The 17,747-nt window shown below is 34.4% G+C and overlaps 1 protein-coding gene across 5 annotated transcripts in view; it reads left to right on the forward strand.

Annotated features, from left to right (window-relative positions):
- Positions 1–10,637, forward strand: part of LOC139492243 (carnitine O-palmitoyltransferase 1, liver isoform-like) — a 56,209-nt gene extending 45,572 nt beyond the window's left edge. For all 5 annotated transcript variants that reach the window (XM_071280433.1, XM_071280431.1, XM_071280432.1 and 2 more), the window contains 6 exons: positions 566–647; positions 4,652–4,816; positions 5,378–5,512; positions 7,251–7,439; positions 8,548–8,718; positions 10,172–10,637. In XM_071280433.1, the coding sequence (XP_071136534.1) occupies positions 566–647; positions 4,652–4,816; positions 5,378–5,512; positions 7,251–7,439; positions 8,548–8,718; positions 10,172–10,249 (820 nt within the window). In that variant the 3' untranslated portion in view covers positions 10,250–10,637. The remainder of the gene's footprint in view (positions 1–565; positions 648–4,651; positions 4,817–5,377; positions 5,513–7,250; positions 7,440–8,547; positions 8,719–10,171) is intronic.
- The last annotated feature ends 7,110 nt before the right edge of the window (positions 10,638–17,747 follow it).

Consider the following 17,747-nt stretch of genomic DNA (forward strand, 5'->3'; position numbering starts at 1 on the left):
ATCAAGGCCCTAGATCGAAGATCAGTGAGCCCTCTTGTTTTGAATTTGTATGTCCACAATTTGTTTAGGAGTACCATTTCTCTTACAGTATGCTTTGGAATGCAATGAAATTTTACAGTTATTTTCCGTCATGATATGTGAAACAAATTAAAAAAAGAAAACCCCATGCAAACAGCCTTACATAGACTAAAACATTAAATGAAAACAGCAACCAGTGTGCTAGTGACAGGCTCTTGGCTGGGGACAGGCACATTAAAATGAAGGCTCAAATATCATCCTGTCTGAGACAGGTGTGCAACAGCATTACATCAGAACAAATTGGCAAAAATATGGTTTACCTATCAAATTCACATTACATGCAATATATGTAGGATATGTAATAAATCAATTAGATCTTTTAATGTATCTTTTTTAATATTGCATAATGAATATTCAGAATTTTTGAAACATTGAATCAATTCCTGATTTTCAGTACACTTGCATGAAAATTTATTAATTAATTCTGAAAAAAATATTTGTTCATTTTTGTTTAATAATCAAAATCATTATTATTTTTGTATTTTAGATATACAGATGATGGCCATACAATAGGTACACCAGAAATCTGTCCAAATCCTATCAAATTAGAATGGGAATTTCCAAAGCCTGTATGTATAATTAGAAGTACATATACTCTTATTATATTCCCTACAAAAAGACTGGTATAGATAATGGCATCACCATGTCCATCTGTGTGTGTGTATATATGCCACTTTGATCTTTGACACCTGGTAGCTTTAAATTTCTTCTAAAAAAAAATCTATCTCTGTTTTTATTTTTATTAGTGTTTGACAAAGTAAACTGGAAAATACACTTACAACTTACAACTCCCGTTAGCGCCATGTGTCGCATAGGGCGCGAATGGAAGCCTTCCATCTGAGTCTGTCTGCTGCTGCTTGTTGTGCTTCTCCCCATGTTCTCCATCCAAACTCTGTTCTTTCCTTATCTACCATTCGTCTCCAAGTTTCTTTTGGTCTTCCTACATTTCTCTTTCCTGGTGGTGTCCATGTCAAGGCGATTCTACAATCATTCCATGGGTCCATCCTCAGGATGTGACCTATCCAACTCCATCTCCTGATCTTAATGGTGTTGGTTATGCTGCACATGTTGGCTTTTTGTAGCAGTTCTGCGTTGGATATCGTAGTTGGCCAAAATATCTTAAAGATTCTACGCAAGTTCCTGGTGTTGAAGGTGTTAAGTCTATCTCCATCTCTCTTGCTTATCTTCCAACATTCTGCCCCATATAGCAACACTGATATAACATTGCTTTTATAAATTTTCATTTTGGTGTTTCTGCTGTATTGGTTTGATGTCCATATTTTTCTTAGCTTATAGTATGCTGCTCTTGCTTTTTTAATTCTATTCCTTATGTCGGCTGTTGCATTGTCGTTGGTATCTATGACCGATCCAAGGTATGTGAAGCTGTCTACTATCTCTATTTCTTCGTTGTTCAATGTAATAGGCTGGATGTTGTTTGCCTTTACACACATTATTTTACTCTTTTTCTTGTTTATTTCTAAGCCAGTTGTTTTAGCTATCTTTTGTATATCATCTGTTTTAGCTTGCAGCTGTGTTCTTGTTGCTGATAGGAGAGCAATATCATCTGCAAAATCAAGATCTTCTAATACCTGTAGTCTTCCCCAGTTGATACCACGCTTTTTCTGTGTTGTTTGCTTCATTGTCCAATCTATGACCAGTAAGAAAAGGAATCCAGACATTACACAACCTTGTCTGACTCCTGATTTAATGTGGAACCATTCCGAATGTTTACCCTCATGTTCTACTACACAACTGAAGTTATCATAAAATGCTTGTACCATCCTGATTATTTTACCTGGGATTCCATAGTTTGCCATGATCTTTTTTAAGGTTTCTCGATGGATAGTGTCAAATGCTCTTCTGAAGTCGATGAAGTTGATAAATAGGGGGCTGTTCCATTCAATGCATTGTTCTATAATATTTCTAAGGATGAATATTTGGTTGATACAGCCTCGACCTCTTCGGAACCCAGCTTGTTCTTTACGTAGTATGTTGTCAATAGCATCTTTAATTCTGTTGATGATGATTCTGCAGAGGACCTTCCCAGGTACAGATAGTAAGGTTATTCCTCTCCAGTTTTCACACTCTTCTAAATTTCCTTTTTTTGAGAGTTTGATTATAATTCCCTTTTGCCAGTCTGTTGGTATTTCTTCCCTGTTCCAAATTTTGGTAAATAAATGGCAAAAGACTTTTGCTATTGTGCCTACATCAGTTTTCAATAGTTCAGCTTGTATGTTGTCAATACCTGGAGCCTTACCATTACTGAGTGCCTTTATGCTCTTTATTATCTCTTCTATGGTTGGTGGTTCAATATTCATATCGACAACATCTGAAGGATGAATATCGGCTAGTACTGGTGGATCTTTCGCATTTAAAATCTCTTCAAAGTGTTCTTTCCATCTCTCTAACTGTTCCTTCTCGTTGGTTATAACATGTCCCTCTTTTGACTTTACAGGTCTGTTCCCTCTCATGCTGCTGTTGGAAATTTTCTTACTCAGCATATATAGCTTGTTCTGCTCTCCTCTATTTGCTGCCTCTTCTGCACTTTTTGCAATATTATCAATATATTTTCTCTTATCATCTCTGGTACTAAATTTTACCTCCTTGTTCTTATCCTTATAATCTTTCTCAAGCTTTTCTTTCTGTCTTTGTGATCTTGTAGCATTGATTTTTTGTTTTATCTGTTTACGTTCTTGTATTTTGTGGATACTGTTGGTAGTAATCCATTCTGGTTGTTTTCTGTCTTTAAATCCCAATGTTTGCTCACCAACCTCACATATTGCTTGTTTAATATCTATCCACTGTTCTTCTATGCCTTCTGTTTCTCCCAATACCTGGAATCTGTTCTTTAACTCAAGTTTGAACTCTTGTGCAACTTTTGGTATCTTTAGCTTATCTGTGTCATATCTTTTCTTCTGTCCCTGATTTACTCTCTGTCTACAAAGTTTAAGCTTAACTCTGGATATAAGTAGTTCATGGTCACTACCAACATCAGCACCTCTATATGACCGTACATCTTCCATAGATCCTCTAAACCTTTTGTCAATCGTGATGTGATCAATCTGATTCTTGATGTTTCCGTCTGGTGACGTCCATGTATATTTATGAATATCTTTATGTTGGAATATGCTGGAGCAAATTACAATGTTGTTAGTCTGACAATAATCCCGAAATAGTTCTCCGTTCTCATTGATAACACCATACCCATTCTTCCCCATTACATCTTCATATCCAACATTATCTGATCCTATCTTTGCATTCATGTCACCCAAAATTTACAATTATCATATCATGTTTATGAACTTTTGCTGTTACATCGTTCAAGGTTTGGTAGAATTCCTCTTTTACTTCATCAGAAGCGTCATTCGTTGGTGCATAACACTGTATTATGGTCAACTTTATATGTCTAGAAAAAAATCGAGCTGTTATCATTCTTTCATTAATAGGTTGCCATTCCATTAGTGTTTTTCTGTTTGCTTTTGATATAATAAGTGCTACTCCATACTCATGTCTTTCTGTTTGTCCTGAGTATAGCATAGTCTCACCACCTCTGAGGTTGATCTTTCCTGTTCCGGTCCAACGACATTCACTAATACCCAATACATCAATTCCATAGTTGTTCATTTCATTTACTACCGTGTATGTCTTTCCAGGTGCATACATTGTTCTAACATTCCAGCATCCGACCTTGATCTGTTTTCTAGGGTGAACCAAAGGTTCTCTCCTGATGTTTGCTTCCAATTGATTCTGGGTTTGGCCAACATCATTCATTAAACCTTCTAACTGATTTCTGTTTTCTGGTCTCACCTCAGTATTTCCCATCAGAAAAGTCGTTCTTCCATTTCGCGTTTCTGTAACTTTAAAGTTTTTTACAAGGATAGGTTGTTGGCCTAACGCTCAATCCCCAACCTGGAGAACCAGAGAATCTTTACTCAAGGTTTCTTTCCTATAGATCCATTGCCGACCAAGGCTGACGAGTCAAATCTACCCGGTATTTTATATCAGAGTTTTCTTCTCCTATATGAATTGCTTTTCAAGGCTGACGACTTTCATCTAACTGGAAAATGATGATATATAACTCCAAGCTTTCTTAAAAGAATTTTGTCCTGAAATTGCATGAAATGTTTTCCACTGAACTTTAAGCAACTACCAATTAATCAATCTTAAAAGAATTCAGTAACTAAACAAAAACAACAAAATTTAAATTATGAAGATTTCAATAGGAAAAGTTTTGTTCAAAATCAACTTATAAAAAAAATTGTATTTATATTGAACAGATTGAAAATACGTTATTGACAAGAAGATGCCAGCAATATTGCAGTACAATTGAGCAAGTGTTAAAACAAACAGTTTTATATTTCTCTGGCAGTATGTTGACTTAGCATGCACGAGAGTATATAAGAAATGGATCATTAGTTGTCTCTGAATTTTGATATTTTCTCACTGTCTTAAAAAAATCACTTTTGAACACATATGGTGCAGCTGTGAGTGTGTACATGAAAATAAGTTTTGATTAAATCTATACTTGTTGTCTTTTATATTGTCCTGGTGTAATTTTAGTTGTGTATTTCAGTGTTTACAGGTAATAGAGAACTGTTTAGAAGTTGCTACACAGCTCCTGAATGATGTTGATCTGCATTTACTATACCATAATCAGTATGGAAAAGGCTTTATGAAATCTGTAAAGATGAGTCCAGATGCATACATACAACTTTCATTACAGCTGGCCTACTACAGAGTAAGTGAAGGGTTTTAATAGGAAGCTTTATTCGGCATTTGAGCAAATGTACCACAATACACACAATGTTCTCCCAAAGGCTCTTTAAGCACTACAATATTTAGCTTTAGCACTATTAGCGCTATCGCTATTGGACAGTTTTGAGATATATAATCATGATTTCCCCAAAATTAAACGCAACCTTCCTTTTGGGGTAATCGAACCTCAATTTCATAGAGATAGTCATGATCCTGCAACAAGAAAAAAAATATAATTTAACATGTTTGATTAGGTATAATATACACTTTACCATAAGATATATAATTTTTAGAGGGGATGCATAAAACACATTATTTTTCTTTGTATAAATAACAGTTTTTTTTTTTTTTTACTTTGTTCAAAATTAAACTTTGATTTCATCAAAATTCAAATATTCAATTACAATCATGATTCAGACCTGTATCAAGAGCTAATATTGTTTCCATTTTTGCCCAAATTGTTCAGGGTTGGACCTCTGGGGTCAAATCCAGCTGTGCTCAGCGAAGCATTTTATTTACTTATGATTTGTATTGTTTTTTACAGACAGCAAAAAAATTTGACTTGACATATGAATCCTCCATGACAAGGTTGTTTAGGGAAGGTAGAACAGAGACAGTGCGATCATGTACTGTAGAATCTTGTCAGTTTGCTAAAGCTATGGATGACCCAACTGTAACTGTAAGTATCAAAAGGTATTCTGTTTTTATCACCTGTGGAATGAATGAATTCATTGCTGTTAGTGTTGCAGCAAAGGCGTTAATAAATGTACAGGTTTCTAATTAGATCCACACACAAAAATCACACACATTATAAACTACTTGTATACAGTTTTAATTTATGGGTTAAGATTAAATGGGGGTTTGATGATAAAAGTACTGAATTTGGCATGGTAGTAATTTTAGGTGTTTCAATTATAAGTTTTGAACCTTCTTTCAATTTCATCAGTTATTACAAGTTGTTGGACACTTTAATTAATGGATAATGCAATCCACAAAACCCATGAAAAATTGGTACCCTACAAATTTAAAGTACTTTCACAGTAACACAACATTGAAAGTATAACCAATGCAAGTCCCTGTTCATCAAAACTAGGGGTAACTGCAGGTGTTCCCGTAGGGTGTGTAGTATCTTACCAATCTGTAGCATGAGTGTAATAATGATATGACTCCATAGGACATGGGGTTGTCAACTGAAACCAAAGTCTTGACCTAAGAAGTTGTACATACATTATGACACAACCTCTGGTGTTGGTTAATATGCATGTCAAGTATAAACTTTGAAATCATAACGGTTCTCAAGATATAGAGCAAACACTATCTTTTCCGAAGGACATGGGGTTGTCAATTGAGACCAAAGATTTTTACCTTGAACTTTGACCAAGGAAGTTGTACAAACATTTTGACACATCTTCGGGTGCTGGTTAACATATATGTGAAGTATATCCTTTAACTCTACTTTCTGCTATATAGATGATGTTCTTTCACTAAACAATTCAAAATTTGGTGACTATGTGGAACGCATCTATCCAATCGAACTGAGATAAAGGATACTACAGATACAGTTAAGTCGGCTTCATATCTTGACTTACATCTAGAAATTGACAATGAGGGTCGGTTGAAAACAAAACTTTACGACAAAAGAGATGATTTCAGCTTTCCAATTGTGAACTTTCCATTTCTAAGTAGCAACATTCCAGCAGCACCTGCATACGGGGTATATATCTCCCAATTGATACGATATTCCCGTGCTTGCATTTCCTATCATGATTTTCTTGATAGAGGTTTGCTGCTCACAAGGAAGCTATTAAACCAAGAGTTCCAAATGGTGAAGTTGAAATCATCCCTTCGTAAATTTTACTGACGCCATCACGAGTTGGTTGACCGTTATGGAATAACAGTTTCACAAATGATACGGATATGTTCCTTACGTCGTAACTACAATCCCCTTCCCTTTCATGAATATGACCTACCGAATTAGACTATTTACTGGATTTGTAATCACATAAATAACACGACGGGTGCCACATGTGGAGCAGGATCTGCTTACCCTTCCGGAGCACCTGAGATCACCCCTAGTTTTTGGTGGGGTTCGTGTTGTTTATTCTTTAGTTTTCTATGTTGTGTCGTGTGTACTATTGTTTTTCTGTTTGTCTTTTTCATTTTTAGCCATGGTGTTGTCAGTTTGTTTTAGATTTATGAGTTTGACTGTCCCTTTGATATCTTTCGTCCCTCTTTTATAAAGTATGAAATTATACCAGTTATCTAGATATATAGCAGGCACAATTTGTTACGGATGGAAAGACCCTGATAAGTGTATATAAGAAGATACCATTTTGTACTGTCTTTGAAATCTTTTAAAGTCTTATAGAAGTAATCTAATTTGGAATATAAATGCTATCTCATTTTGGTATTTTTAGAATAAAGAACGTATCAAGTTGATGAAATTAGCAGCAGAGGAACATCAGCAAGGTTATAGAAATGCTATGTCAGGACATGGTATAGACAGACATCTCTTTTGTTTGTATGTTGTATCCAAATACTTGGGAGAGGATTCTCCTTTCCTCACAGAAGTACTCAGTTCACCTTGGAGATTATCCACTAGTCAGGTAAATCACTCTTTCATTTTATGTTTTATGATAACCCATTATATAAAAACAAAAAACATATGAGGAAGATGTGCATGAGACAAATTATCCTTAAACAAAACAAATATATCTGAAGATTAGTGTATGGTCTTCAACAACAATGTAAGTGCAAGTAAAGGCATGATAAAAAAATAGGAGGGCCTTATAAAGTTCAATGTGAAAGATAATATGAGCAGAAAAAATATCTTTTAGTCTGTCATCTTGAATTCTTCTATGCTCCCACTTGCATATCATAAATTTATAAAGGGACATAATTGATGAACAGTAAAGTAACCCTACCCAAATTTGTACTTGATCTGTGTTTTGTGTTTAAGTTTCATGAAAGTTTGTTGATGCAAACTTAATTTAGAGAACAGAAACCAAAAGTTCAGCAATTTTTCATTTGTAAAGGGGCATAACTCTAGAAAATTAAGTGACCACCCCAAAATTCAAACTTGATCTGTATTTTGTGGTAATTAGCATTGTGTACAAGTTTCTTAGCATTTTGGTGAGGCAAACTAAAGTTAGAGAATGGAAACATAAAATTCAGCAATTTTTGTTGTTCATAAAGGGGCATAACTCTAAAGTGGTTAAAGTGACGCCAATAAAATTCAAACTGTCTTTTTTGGTAATATATGAATTTTGATAGTGTCACTTTTAATGTTCTTCAATTATTTCACTTTATAACTAAATATGATATGCAAGCAGGGGCATTTCTCCATTTATTGTTAGTTTTGCCTTATATGATAAAAATCATAATAGATAAATAGTCAATTTTTAGGGGGAAGGGTACTTATAGAAAATATTTCTATTTGATTATTGTGTACTTGTAAACAGAAGAAACTATGCTAGGTGTTTCCTTTTATGTGGGGATTTGTGATTTAGCTTGCTCACTAAAGGTACTTTGATTTTATATTTTTTATTTGTCAAGATGCTCAGAGATAATCTATGACAGAGTAACATGTACTTATTTCTGACACCTCATCATTTCAGTGATGACCTATAGAATTGTTTATTGCAGACAACTTATTAATAGATCAATGAATTTGACCTTGAAAAAAGTATATTATGGATTTTGTTTGTATTTCAGACCCCACACCAACAGACCAATAAATTAGACCTGGTGAAACACCCAGAACATATATCAGCAGGAGGAGGATTTGGTCCGGTTGCTGATGATGGTTACGGAGTCTCATACATCATTGCTGGAGAAGATGTTATCTTTTTCCATGTGTCTTGTAAAAATTCTTGCCCAACAACAGTAAGTTTGAACAAATTGTACATTTTAGACTTTCTGTCTGTTGACTTTATAGTTCCCCTTTTCAGATCATACACTTAAGTTAGAAGGTAAACGCTATGAAAAAACCTTCACCTTTGACGTTTATGTGCCAGAAACGTTAATAGAATTTCACGGAATTTTAATTTATTTTGATTTTGTACATATTTCCAATCTCTAATGCATAAATTCTTTTTGTTATGCCTCAGAATAAGATTAAAGGTTCTGTAGGGTCTTTTTAATTGTAACTTTTAACACGTCTGCATGTAGGTTACAATACATGTGGATTTACGTGGGAGGTATAACAGACATTATTATGTACTTCTGGGAGTCTGCGCTAAACATATATTGAGAGAATTTTATCACAGTATTTTTTTACAAAGTGAAAGAAGCGTGTCATATTAGAATATTTGTATTAAACTTTATATTTGTAAATGTAGAAGACCTAAATGCAAAAAGATTATGCTTAATATTTTGTATATAGTTGCCTTGTGATACAAACTTCCTATCTGTCATGTCCATTATCATTGACCTTATTTTGTGATACAAACTTCCTATCTGTCATGTCCATTATCATTGACCTTATTTTGTGATACAAACTTCCTATCTGTCATGTCCATTATCATTGACCTTATTTTGTGATACAAACTTCCTATCTGTCATGTCCATTATCATTGACCTTATTTTGTGATACAAACTTCCTATCTGTCATGTCCATTATCATTGACCTTATTTTGTGATACAAACTTCCTATCTGTCATGTCCATTATCATTGACCTTATTTTGTGATACAAACTTCCTATCTGTCATGTCCATTATCATTGACCTTATTTTGTGATACAAACTTCCTATCTGTCATGTCTATTATCATTGACCTTATTTTGTGATACAAACTTCCTATCTGTCATGTCCATTATCATTGACCTTATTTTGTGATACAAACTTCCTATCTGTCATGTCCATTATCATTGACCTTATTTTGTGATACAAACTTCCTATCTGTCATGTCCATTATCATTGACCTTATTTTGTGATACAAACTTCCTATCTGTCATGTCCATTATCATTGACCTTATTTTGTGATACAAACTTCCTATCTGTCATGTCCATTATCATTGACCTTATTTTGTGATACAAACTTCCTATCTGTCATGTCCATTATCATTGACCTTATTTTGTGATACAAACTTCCTATCTGTCATGTCCATTATCATTGACCTTATTTTCATGGTTCAGAGATTGCTGAAGTTCTCACTTCTGATTTCTAGTGACATAAAATTACTGTGTGTATGTCAGGCTGGTCCTATACTAGAATCTATACTTCAAGACCATCATGTTTTTGTGGAGTTGATACAGAATATTTACTAACAAAGTCTAATATGGTTGAATATTTTATAATACTATTATATAGTTATGTGAAAATGTTTATTATTTTTAGGGTGCTAGGAAGTTTGCAGAACAGATCCAAAAAGCCCTAGCTGATGTGAAAAACATGTTTGAGGCCAAAGATTCATGATGACAGTTTAATCTTAGACAATTTATTTCAACCAACCATGTGATCAAGTTTAGATTGATATGTTAACTTAGTGGTTTATTTATGGTTTTACTGTATTATTTATTGAAAAAGACCATGCAGAAAAACAAGTTCGGTTTCTTAAGCCAAATAAGGTTTTGCTAACAGGTTTTTTAACACTTACATATATCATAGGAATTTTAGTTTTGGGGAATTAATTACATAGATAAATCTTTCATTTGTTTATACATGGGGATCTTTTAAATCATTTTGTTTTTAATGAGAAAGTTTAAACTGTAAACATGATTAAAATTTAAGGAACAAAGTTGTAATAATGAATGCTTTAATAAAAATAGTCTGTTTTATTCTTATTAAAATTTTATAATTTTAATGTTTTAAATTGATTTTGTACGATCCAGGTATATAGTGCATAATCAGAAGGATGTGAAAGATTCGTTTTAGCATCTGAAAAAAATAGCCCAAATAATTGCTTTTTATCCTGCAATTGGGTGTCCTAACATACATTAATAGCCCAACAGTTATCCCTAGCCTATATGTTTACTGTACAGATATCACTTTATAGCTCCACCCACAACCAGACTATTTTTGGAAAGTTTGCTGTAGCTTGCTATATATATAAGTATAACAATATACTTTCCTATGGCAAAATGTTTCTGGATATAAATAATGGTAGGCTGAGTTTGTTCTAGTCCGAATTTTGTTATAGTCAGAGTTTGTGATGGGCCCTTTTTGTTTTAGTCTCGAGTTATCTAGAAGCATGATCGATATTACTAATTATCACACATGACCAGGCCAGCGGCTATAAATTAACAAGTGATAAAAGTTTGATTGAACAATAAGCAGGTGACAGGTATCAAATACTCGATAATCATATTGCTTCTGTCTATGTCACACTAAGGATGAGTTAATGGAAAATACTGGCTTTGATAGAAGTGCATTGTTTTGGTCAAAACATCTATCAGAACAGACAGAAGGTTTTGACAGTGCCAAAAAACATTTATAAACTTTCAATTCAGTAAAGAATTACTAGCTATTTAACATTCCAATGGCTTACATGGATCCAAACTGACAACAGAAAAACTCAATGACAGGTCGAGTTACGGCCTTCTAATTAAGTTTTAGGATTACAGTCAAACCTGATTAAACTGGACCCTGAATAAACCGGTTTCCTATCCATTCCGGCCGAAAATGAAAGACCCATATTTTTCCATTCAAAGTCTTTGTTAAAATACCCTTTGTAAACCGGACCCTGTGTATTCCGAATTCCGGTCTAATTATGAAGTCCCAATACTCTTAATTACATTAATTATTACCTGTCAAAACCGGTTTGTCTAATTAATTTCAATGATCGATATGCAATCAAAACATATTTGTTTATTCAATATGGCTTTTCGTGATAATCAATTAGTCAGGTGTCAAACTGTGAACCTACAATCATACAGTAGTGAGCTGTATTATTTAATAACATTATAAACGTGTCAATTAAACAAAAAGACACACCGAATACATCTCGGATTAAACTTACGTTTTAACTTGGATAAACAAATTTAAATCGCGGAGTAAGAAATTCACATCGTGATTTCGAAATCCTGGGTTCCCTGTTGTGAACTCCTAAACAAATGACCTTGATAATGAAAAACACCCGGATGACAACAATCAATGGATATTGTACACTGTACGACAACGTTTCGAAAGTGATGAAATTACGTTTGATAATATTCTGGCTTTTTAATCGGCCATTCCAACATTTCAAATTATTGATCATGGGAGTAAATCGAAACTCTTGTCTTACAATCCAAACAACGCGAGCATTATGATGCAAATGCAAACAATGAAAAACGAAGTGAAAGTATTTTAATTTATCAGATATAATTTTCAATCAGAGAGAACTTTTACATGCAAAATGTCGGACGTCACAAGTCATTAACTTTCGGTTAAAACGGAAACCTGAATAAACCGGCTCACTGTCCAAACCGGCCCTTTTTCATAGTCCCGTAGCCGGCCGGTTTATACAGGTTTTACTGTATAAGGATAAGGATACCTAAGTAAAGTCAAGTGATCATGATAGTTGACTTTATCCAATTTGTGCCCTTTTTATAAAGTTTGTGCTTTTAACTTTTAACAGGTTATCAAACTAAGTTGGCAGTTGCATCATGGTCTTTGGACATGTCATATCCCAAAGTTGGATTAATTTGACTTTTACTTTCACTTTGTCCTTTTATACCTATGGTAGTAAAACCTTGTACAATTCGTGTCTGGGTCATATCTTTTGTACTAGAAAAATGCTGTTGCATTTTGGGCTTGGGGTGTATCATATACCTCTGACCTTTCTAATTTTACTCCTATGATAGTCTGGTTTGTGTTTGGTGCATCGGTTTTGAACTGTTTTGAATTGACAAAATTTATACGCAGAAGCATCATACTGACCTTGACATCCAATTTCAGAATTTACAGAATGAACCTCACACTTTATTCAAGGGTCAGTAGGATTCTTTAAGATTGACATGTAGGGTGTGTTTGGATATACGCCTGAGGCGGCCTATGGTTACCCATAGGTACTTATGGTTTGATATTTTGTGTATAAAATATCAAAGCATAGGCCGCCTCAGGCATATACCCATAGGCTGCCTCGGGCATATATCCAAACACCCCCGTAATTAACTGTTTCAACTCAACACACAGGCAAAGATTATATCAAAGGAATGGCTGAAAACCAAAAATCTCAAAATGTCATTGCCTCAATGCTGAATTTAACAGCAGCAACTAAAATTTATCCTGCAATTGGGTGTCCTACTATACAGATACAGCCCTACAGATATCGCTATGCTGTATCTGTATACTATACAGATATCGCTTTAAAGCTCCGCCCACTGCTGGACTGAGTATTGTTTGAACCTGTGTGACCTCTGAATGTGTATTCCAGTTGCATTCCAATAACGAGGACAATTGTCGATTTCAAAACTTGAATGTGTATGATTGTGTTACAAAATCAACCATGTCAATTTCAGCATGCATGTTTAGTGAATGTCAAGTCTGAAGCGTAGGACTCGTACACTTCTGTTTCAAATTTGACAATGTTTTGTTATTTATTTTTACTGTTGAAATTAGTTGTTATGTTAAAATAGATAATTATTCACCTTGAGCGATGTATTATTGTTGACCATTCGAGATTCTTTTTTGCGAACCCGTCTTCAGTGTAATGTGTGATTTTGATATAACTACGCGGGCCTCAAGGGATTACAAATTGAAAATAAATGCTAAATATGTTAAAACACAAACAATATACAGAATTAATTGCAGGATAAAGACAATAACTGTTTAGTGTCTTTAAAAACCAGCTGTATTTGTACTCGGCTCGAAACAGGTGTAGTAGCTCGCTAAAAGCTCGCATACACCTTGTTTCCTAGCCTCGTACAAATACAGCTGATATTTAAAGACACTAAACAATTATTGTCTATGTATTACATGGTTTTAATATTAAGTACCTCTAGAAATCTAGTGTATATTAACTTTTTATTCGTCTTCAAATTGCCATTGTTGATTAAAGCAATATAAATTCACTTTCATTATAGTTGTATTGATAAGTTTGCTGTCTTATTTAAAAATAAGAGAGGTGGTATTTTTTGTGAATGAACCAGCTATCCATAAGAGTTCACAGGAGGAAGATATATAGACAATTAAATGCAAATGTTTGCACCTGTCCTAAGTCAGGAATCTGATGTACAGTAGTTGTCGTTTGTTTATGTAATATATACGTGTTTCTCGTTTCTCGTTTTGTTTATATAGATTAGACCGTTGGTTTTCCCGTTTGAATGGTTTTACACTAGTAATTTTGGGGCCCTTTATAGCTTGTTGTTCGGTGTGAGCTAAGGCTCCGTGTTGAAGGCCGTACTTTAACCTATAATGGTTTACTTTTTAAATTGTTATTTGTATGGAGAGTTGTCTCATTGGCACTCACACCACATCTTCCTATATCCAATTAAAGGTCACCATGTAGTCGTCAAAAATGAGAAAAACTCATACGATATAGTAAGCAATAAAAGGCCCAGATATAAAAACTAGAGGCTCTAAAGAGCCTGTGTCGCTCACCTTGGTATATGTGAATATTAAACAAAAGTTTCAGAGGTGAGCTAAAAATGGGAACAATTAAAACAAGAAAACTAACTGCCTAATTAGTAATAATACAATACAAACAAATATGAAGGACTTAAATCAACAAAAAACACTAAAATCACAGGCCTTATACATGGGATCAGCACAGAAAGAAATTAAGTGCTTTCTGTATATTTGATTATTTTAAATCTACAGTTTAAGCTTGCAATAGAAATTATCAAATTTTACATAACAAACCTGTGTTATAGTAGTCTCAGGAGAAACATGAAAACAAGTCATTTTTGATAATTGCTGATGAGACACTGGCTTAGGAAAAAACATCAAAGCTGAGATAACATACATATTTGAAATAATACACATCTACCGTTGCAAACTTTCCACATGTAGTCCAGCAGCTAAGTCCAATATATAGAGAATAATACATGGCAAAATCTGTATCTCATGCTGTATCATGCCGATATACCAATATCAGCCCGAGGGCCTGTAGGCCCAAGAGATGATATTGGTCGAGGGTGATACAGCATGTGATATGGATTTTGCTGTGTTTTATACACTTTTTCATATATTTCAACAGGAGAGTATATATGAACTGCTTTCTGATCCCTAGCACCTGGGTTTCTTTCAGTTCTACTTTTGTCTTGTTTTAAATGCTTTAAAAGAACTGCTCAATTACTCCTCCACTGCACCTGGTTTACCATACAATTAGCGTGCTGTTGTTTTAAAAAAATATTTTTTATTGTAAATATTTTGTGTGTTTTTTGTATGGTATTTGAATGAGTTCTTTTTATAGTTGCATTTGTGTGCCTGAAAAAATGAAAACTCGCAATTGAGACGTCACATGCTAAACAATTACGTCATTCAATAAATTGCTTCACCCCCGAATGGCTGTTCATTTAGGACCCATTTTTCATGTATGAGGAAAAATATTTCTTGAGAAGCTTGCATAAAAAACGGATTTTATGTAAAAATGAGTAGGGGTGTGATAAAGGATAGGAGTGTGATGAATGGTATGATAAAGGGTGCGCATCAAAGTTGCACGATATGCCCGCCCGATTAAACGGCAGGCTATTTATCAAATATTCAAAACTACTGTATTTACTACTAAATATATGATAAAATGAAACAATCGATCACTTTATGGTTAAAGCATAATACTTTGCACAGCCATAGATTTTATGCTTATAAATATTTTTTTAGGTATGGAGCCACCCAAAAAAAATTATAATGTTGGCCAAATTCAAAATGATTGTCAGTAGCAGGGACTTTCTTTACTAACAGTAATAATAACTTCAGTATAAGGAAAAAGACTGGGATTTAAAAAAAATATCCTGTTACAATCAAAAGAAAGTTTTAATTTAACTGCACTTTAATAAATATATGTGCTGCTTTGGTATATTGGTTCTTGCCCTAGCAAGCCAATAAGATCGTTCATATAAATTATGTTGTATAATTGAGATGCACGAAATGAATTATTAAAGTACAACGTTATAATATTCAATGCATGGTCAAATTAACATTACCAAAACTAACACCAACACTGTATGCAACCTCTATATATATATCGCTATTTTGTCGGAGGAAGCAAAATATCACCTCAGAGGCTATTATGCCGGATCCGACAGAATAGCCAATGCCTTTAAAAATCATAAGATTGAAAATTTAACATTCCTATTTGTACTTTCTGTAATTAGGGCCCCTATAGTGATGAGTCCGTCCGTCCGTAACACTTTAACTTTGTGTCCGCTTCATATCTAGAGAACCATTATGATTTCATACTTTATACTTTACATGTTTATTAACCACCACCAGAGGGCGTGTCATGATGTATGTACAACTTCCTAGGTCAAAGGTCAAGGTAAAAAAACTTTGGTGTCAGTTGACAATCCTGTGTCCTGTGGTGAAGATCGTGTCCGCTCTATATCTTGAGAACCGTTATGATTTTAAAGTTTATACTTGACATCCATTTTAACCAACACCAGAGGGTGTGTCATGATGTATGTACAACTTCCTAGGTCAAAGGTCAAGGTCAAAAACTTTGGTTTCAGTTGACCACCCCGTGTCCTGTGGTGAAGATCGTGTCTGCTCCATATCTAGATAACCGTTATGATTTCAAAGTTTATACTTGACATCCATTTTAACCACCTCCAGAGGGCGTGTCATGACGTATGTACAACTTCCTAGGTCAAAGGTCAAGGTAAAAAAAAACTTTGGTTTCAGTTGACAACCCCGTGTCCTGTGGTGAAGATCGTGTCCATTCTATATCTTGAGAACCGTTATGATTTCAAATATTATACTTGACATCCATTTTAACCAACACCAGAGGGTGTGTCATGATGTATGTACAACTTCCTAGGTCAAAGGTCTGTCTGTCTGTCTGTTGGTCTGTCCATCGCTAACAAATTTGATCCACACTACATTTTGAGAGGACAGCTGTTATTATTTCATACTTTATACCTGACACACATTTTCAACTTAACATTTATATTAACCAACACAAGAGAATGTGTCATAATGTATGCATCCTAGGTCAAAGGTCAGTCCGTCCATCCGTTCGTTGTTCTTAACAAATTGTGTCCGCTCTACCTCTCGAGAACCGTTAATATTTCATACTTTATACTTGACCGTCTGTCTGTCGGTTTATACATGACACCAGAGTGTGTGACAAAGGTCCATCCGTTTGTTGTTCTTAACAAATTGTGTCCGCTCTACCTCTATCCAGAAGTCACCTTAGAGTAGTCAACAATGAGTTCACATCATGCAGTCATATCACTATTATACTATGAAAGTAAGTTGAGAATATTTATCAGTTTTAACTTTAAATCTTAGAATAAAATCACACATGAGACTATGTAATAACTTCAAATAATGCTTCATATCAGATTATCCATACAACTTATTTACCACACATTATTGACAGCGGGGCCCACAGAGATGGCTCCCATCTCAATGGTATCTAGTTCATCTTTGGTTTTCAAACATGACTCTTGACACTGGCAACATAAATGACAATTAATGCTATTGCTCACAATGGTAACACAGATTATTTTTCATCAATGAACTAATCAGTAACAGATGAGCTAATGATGCCTCTACCTGTAATTCAAAGTATTGGAAATGCAGAAGAAGACAGTCTGACAGATTTTAAAGGTGGAAACATTTTCACTGCCTAACTGAAGTACATGAGAAAGATGGGAGTCTGACAAAAATACTGGAAGCACGAACAGACAGATGGCTAAACAAAATGAATGAAGGGATGAACAAATGCGTGTGTACGGCTAAGGTAAATGCAACATAGCCCTTCTGCATTGAGTTGGGATATAAACTACAAAACATAATGTCTACCCTTCTAAAATGAAAGAAATAACTC

This window comes from Mytilus edulis, chromosome 10 (genome assembly GCF_963676685.1).
Source record: "Mytilus edulis chromosome 10, xbMytEdul2.2, whole genome shotgun sequence".
In the NCBI taxonomy this organism is placed as follows: domain Eukaryota; kingdom Metazoa; phylum Mollusca; class Bivalvia; order Mytilida; family Mytilidae; genus Mytilus; species Mytilus edulis.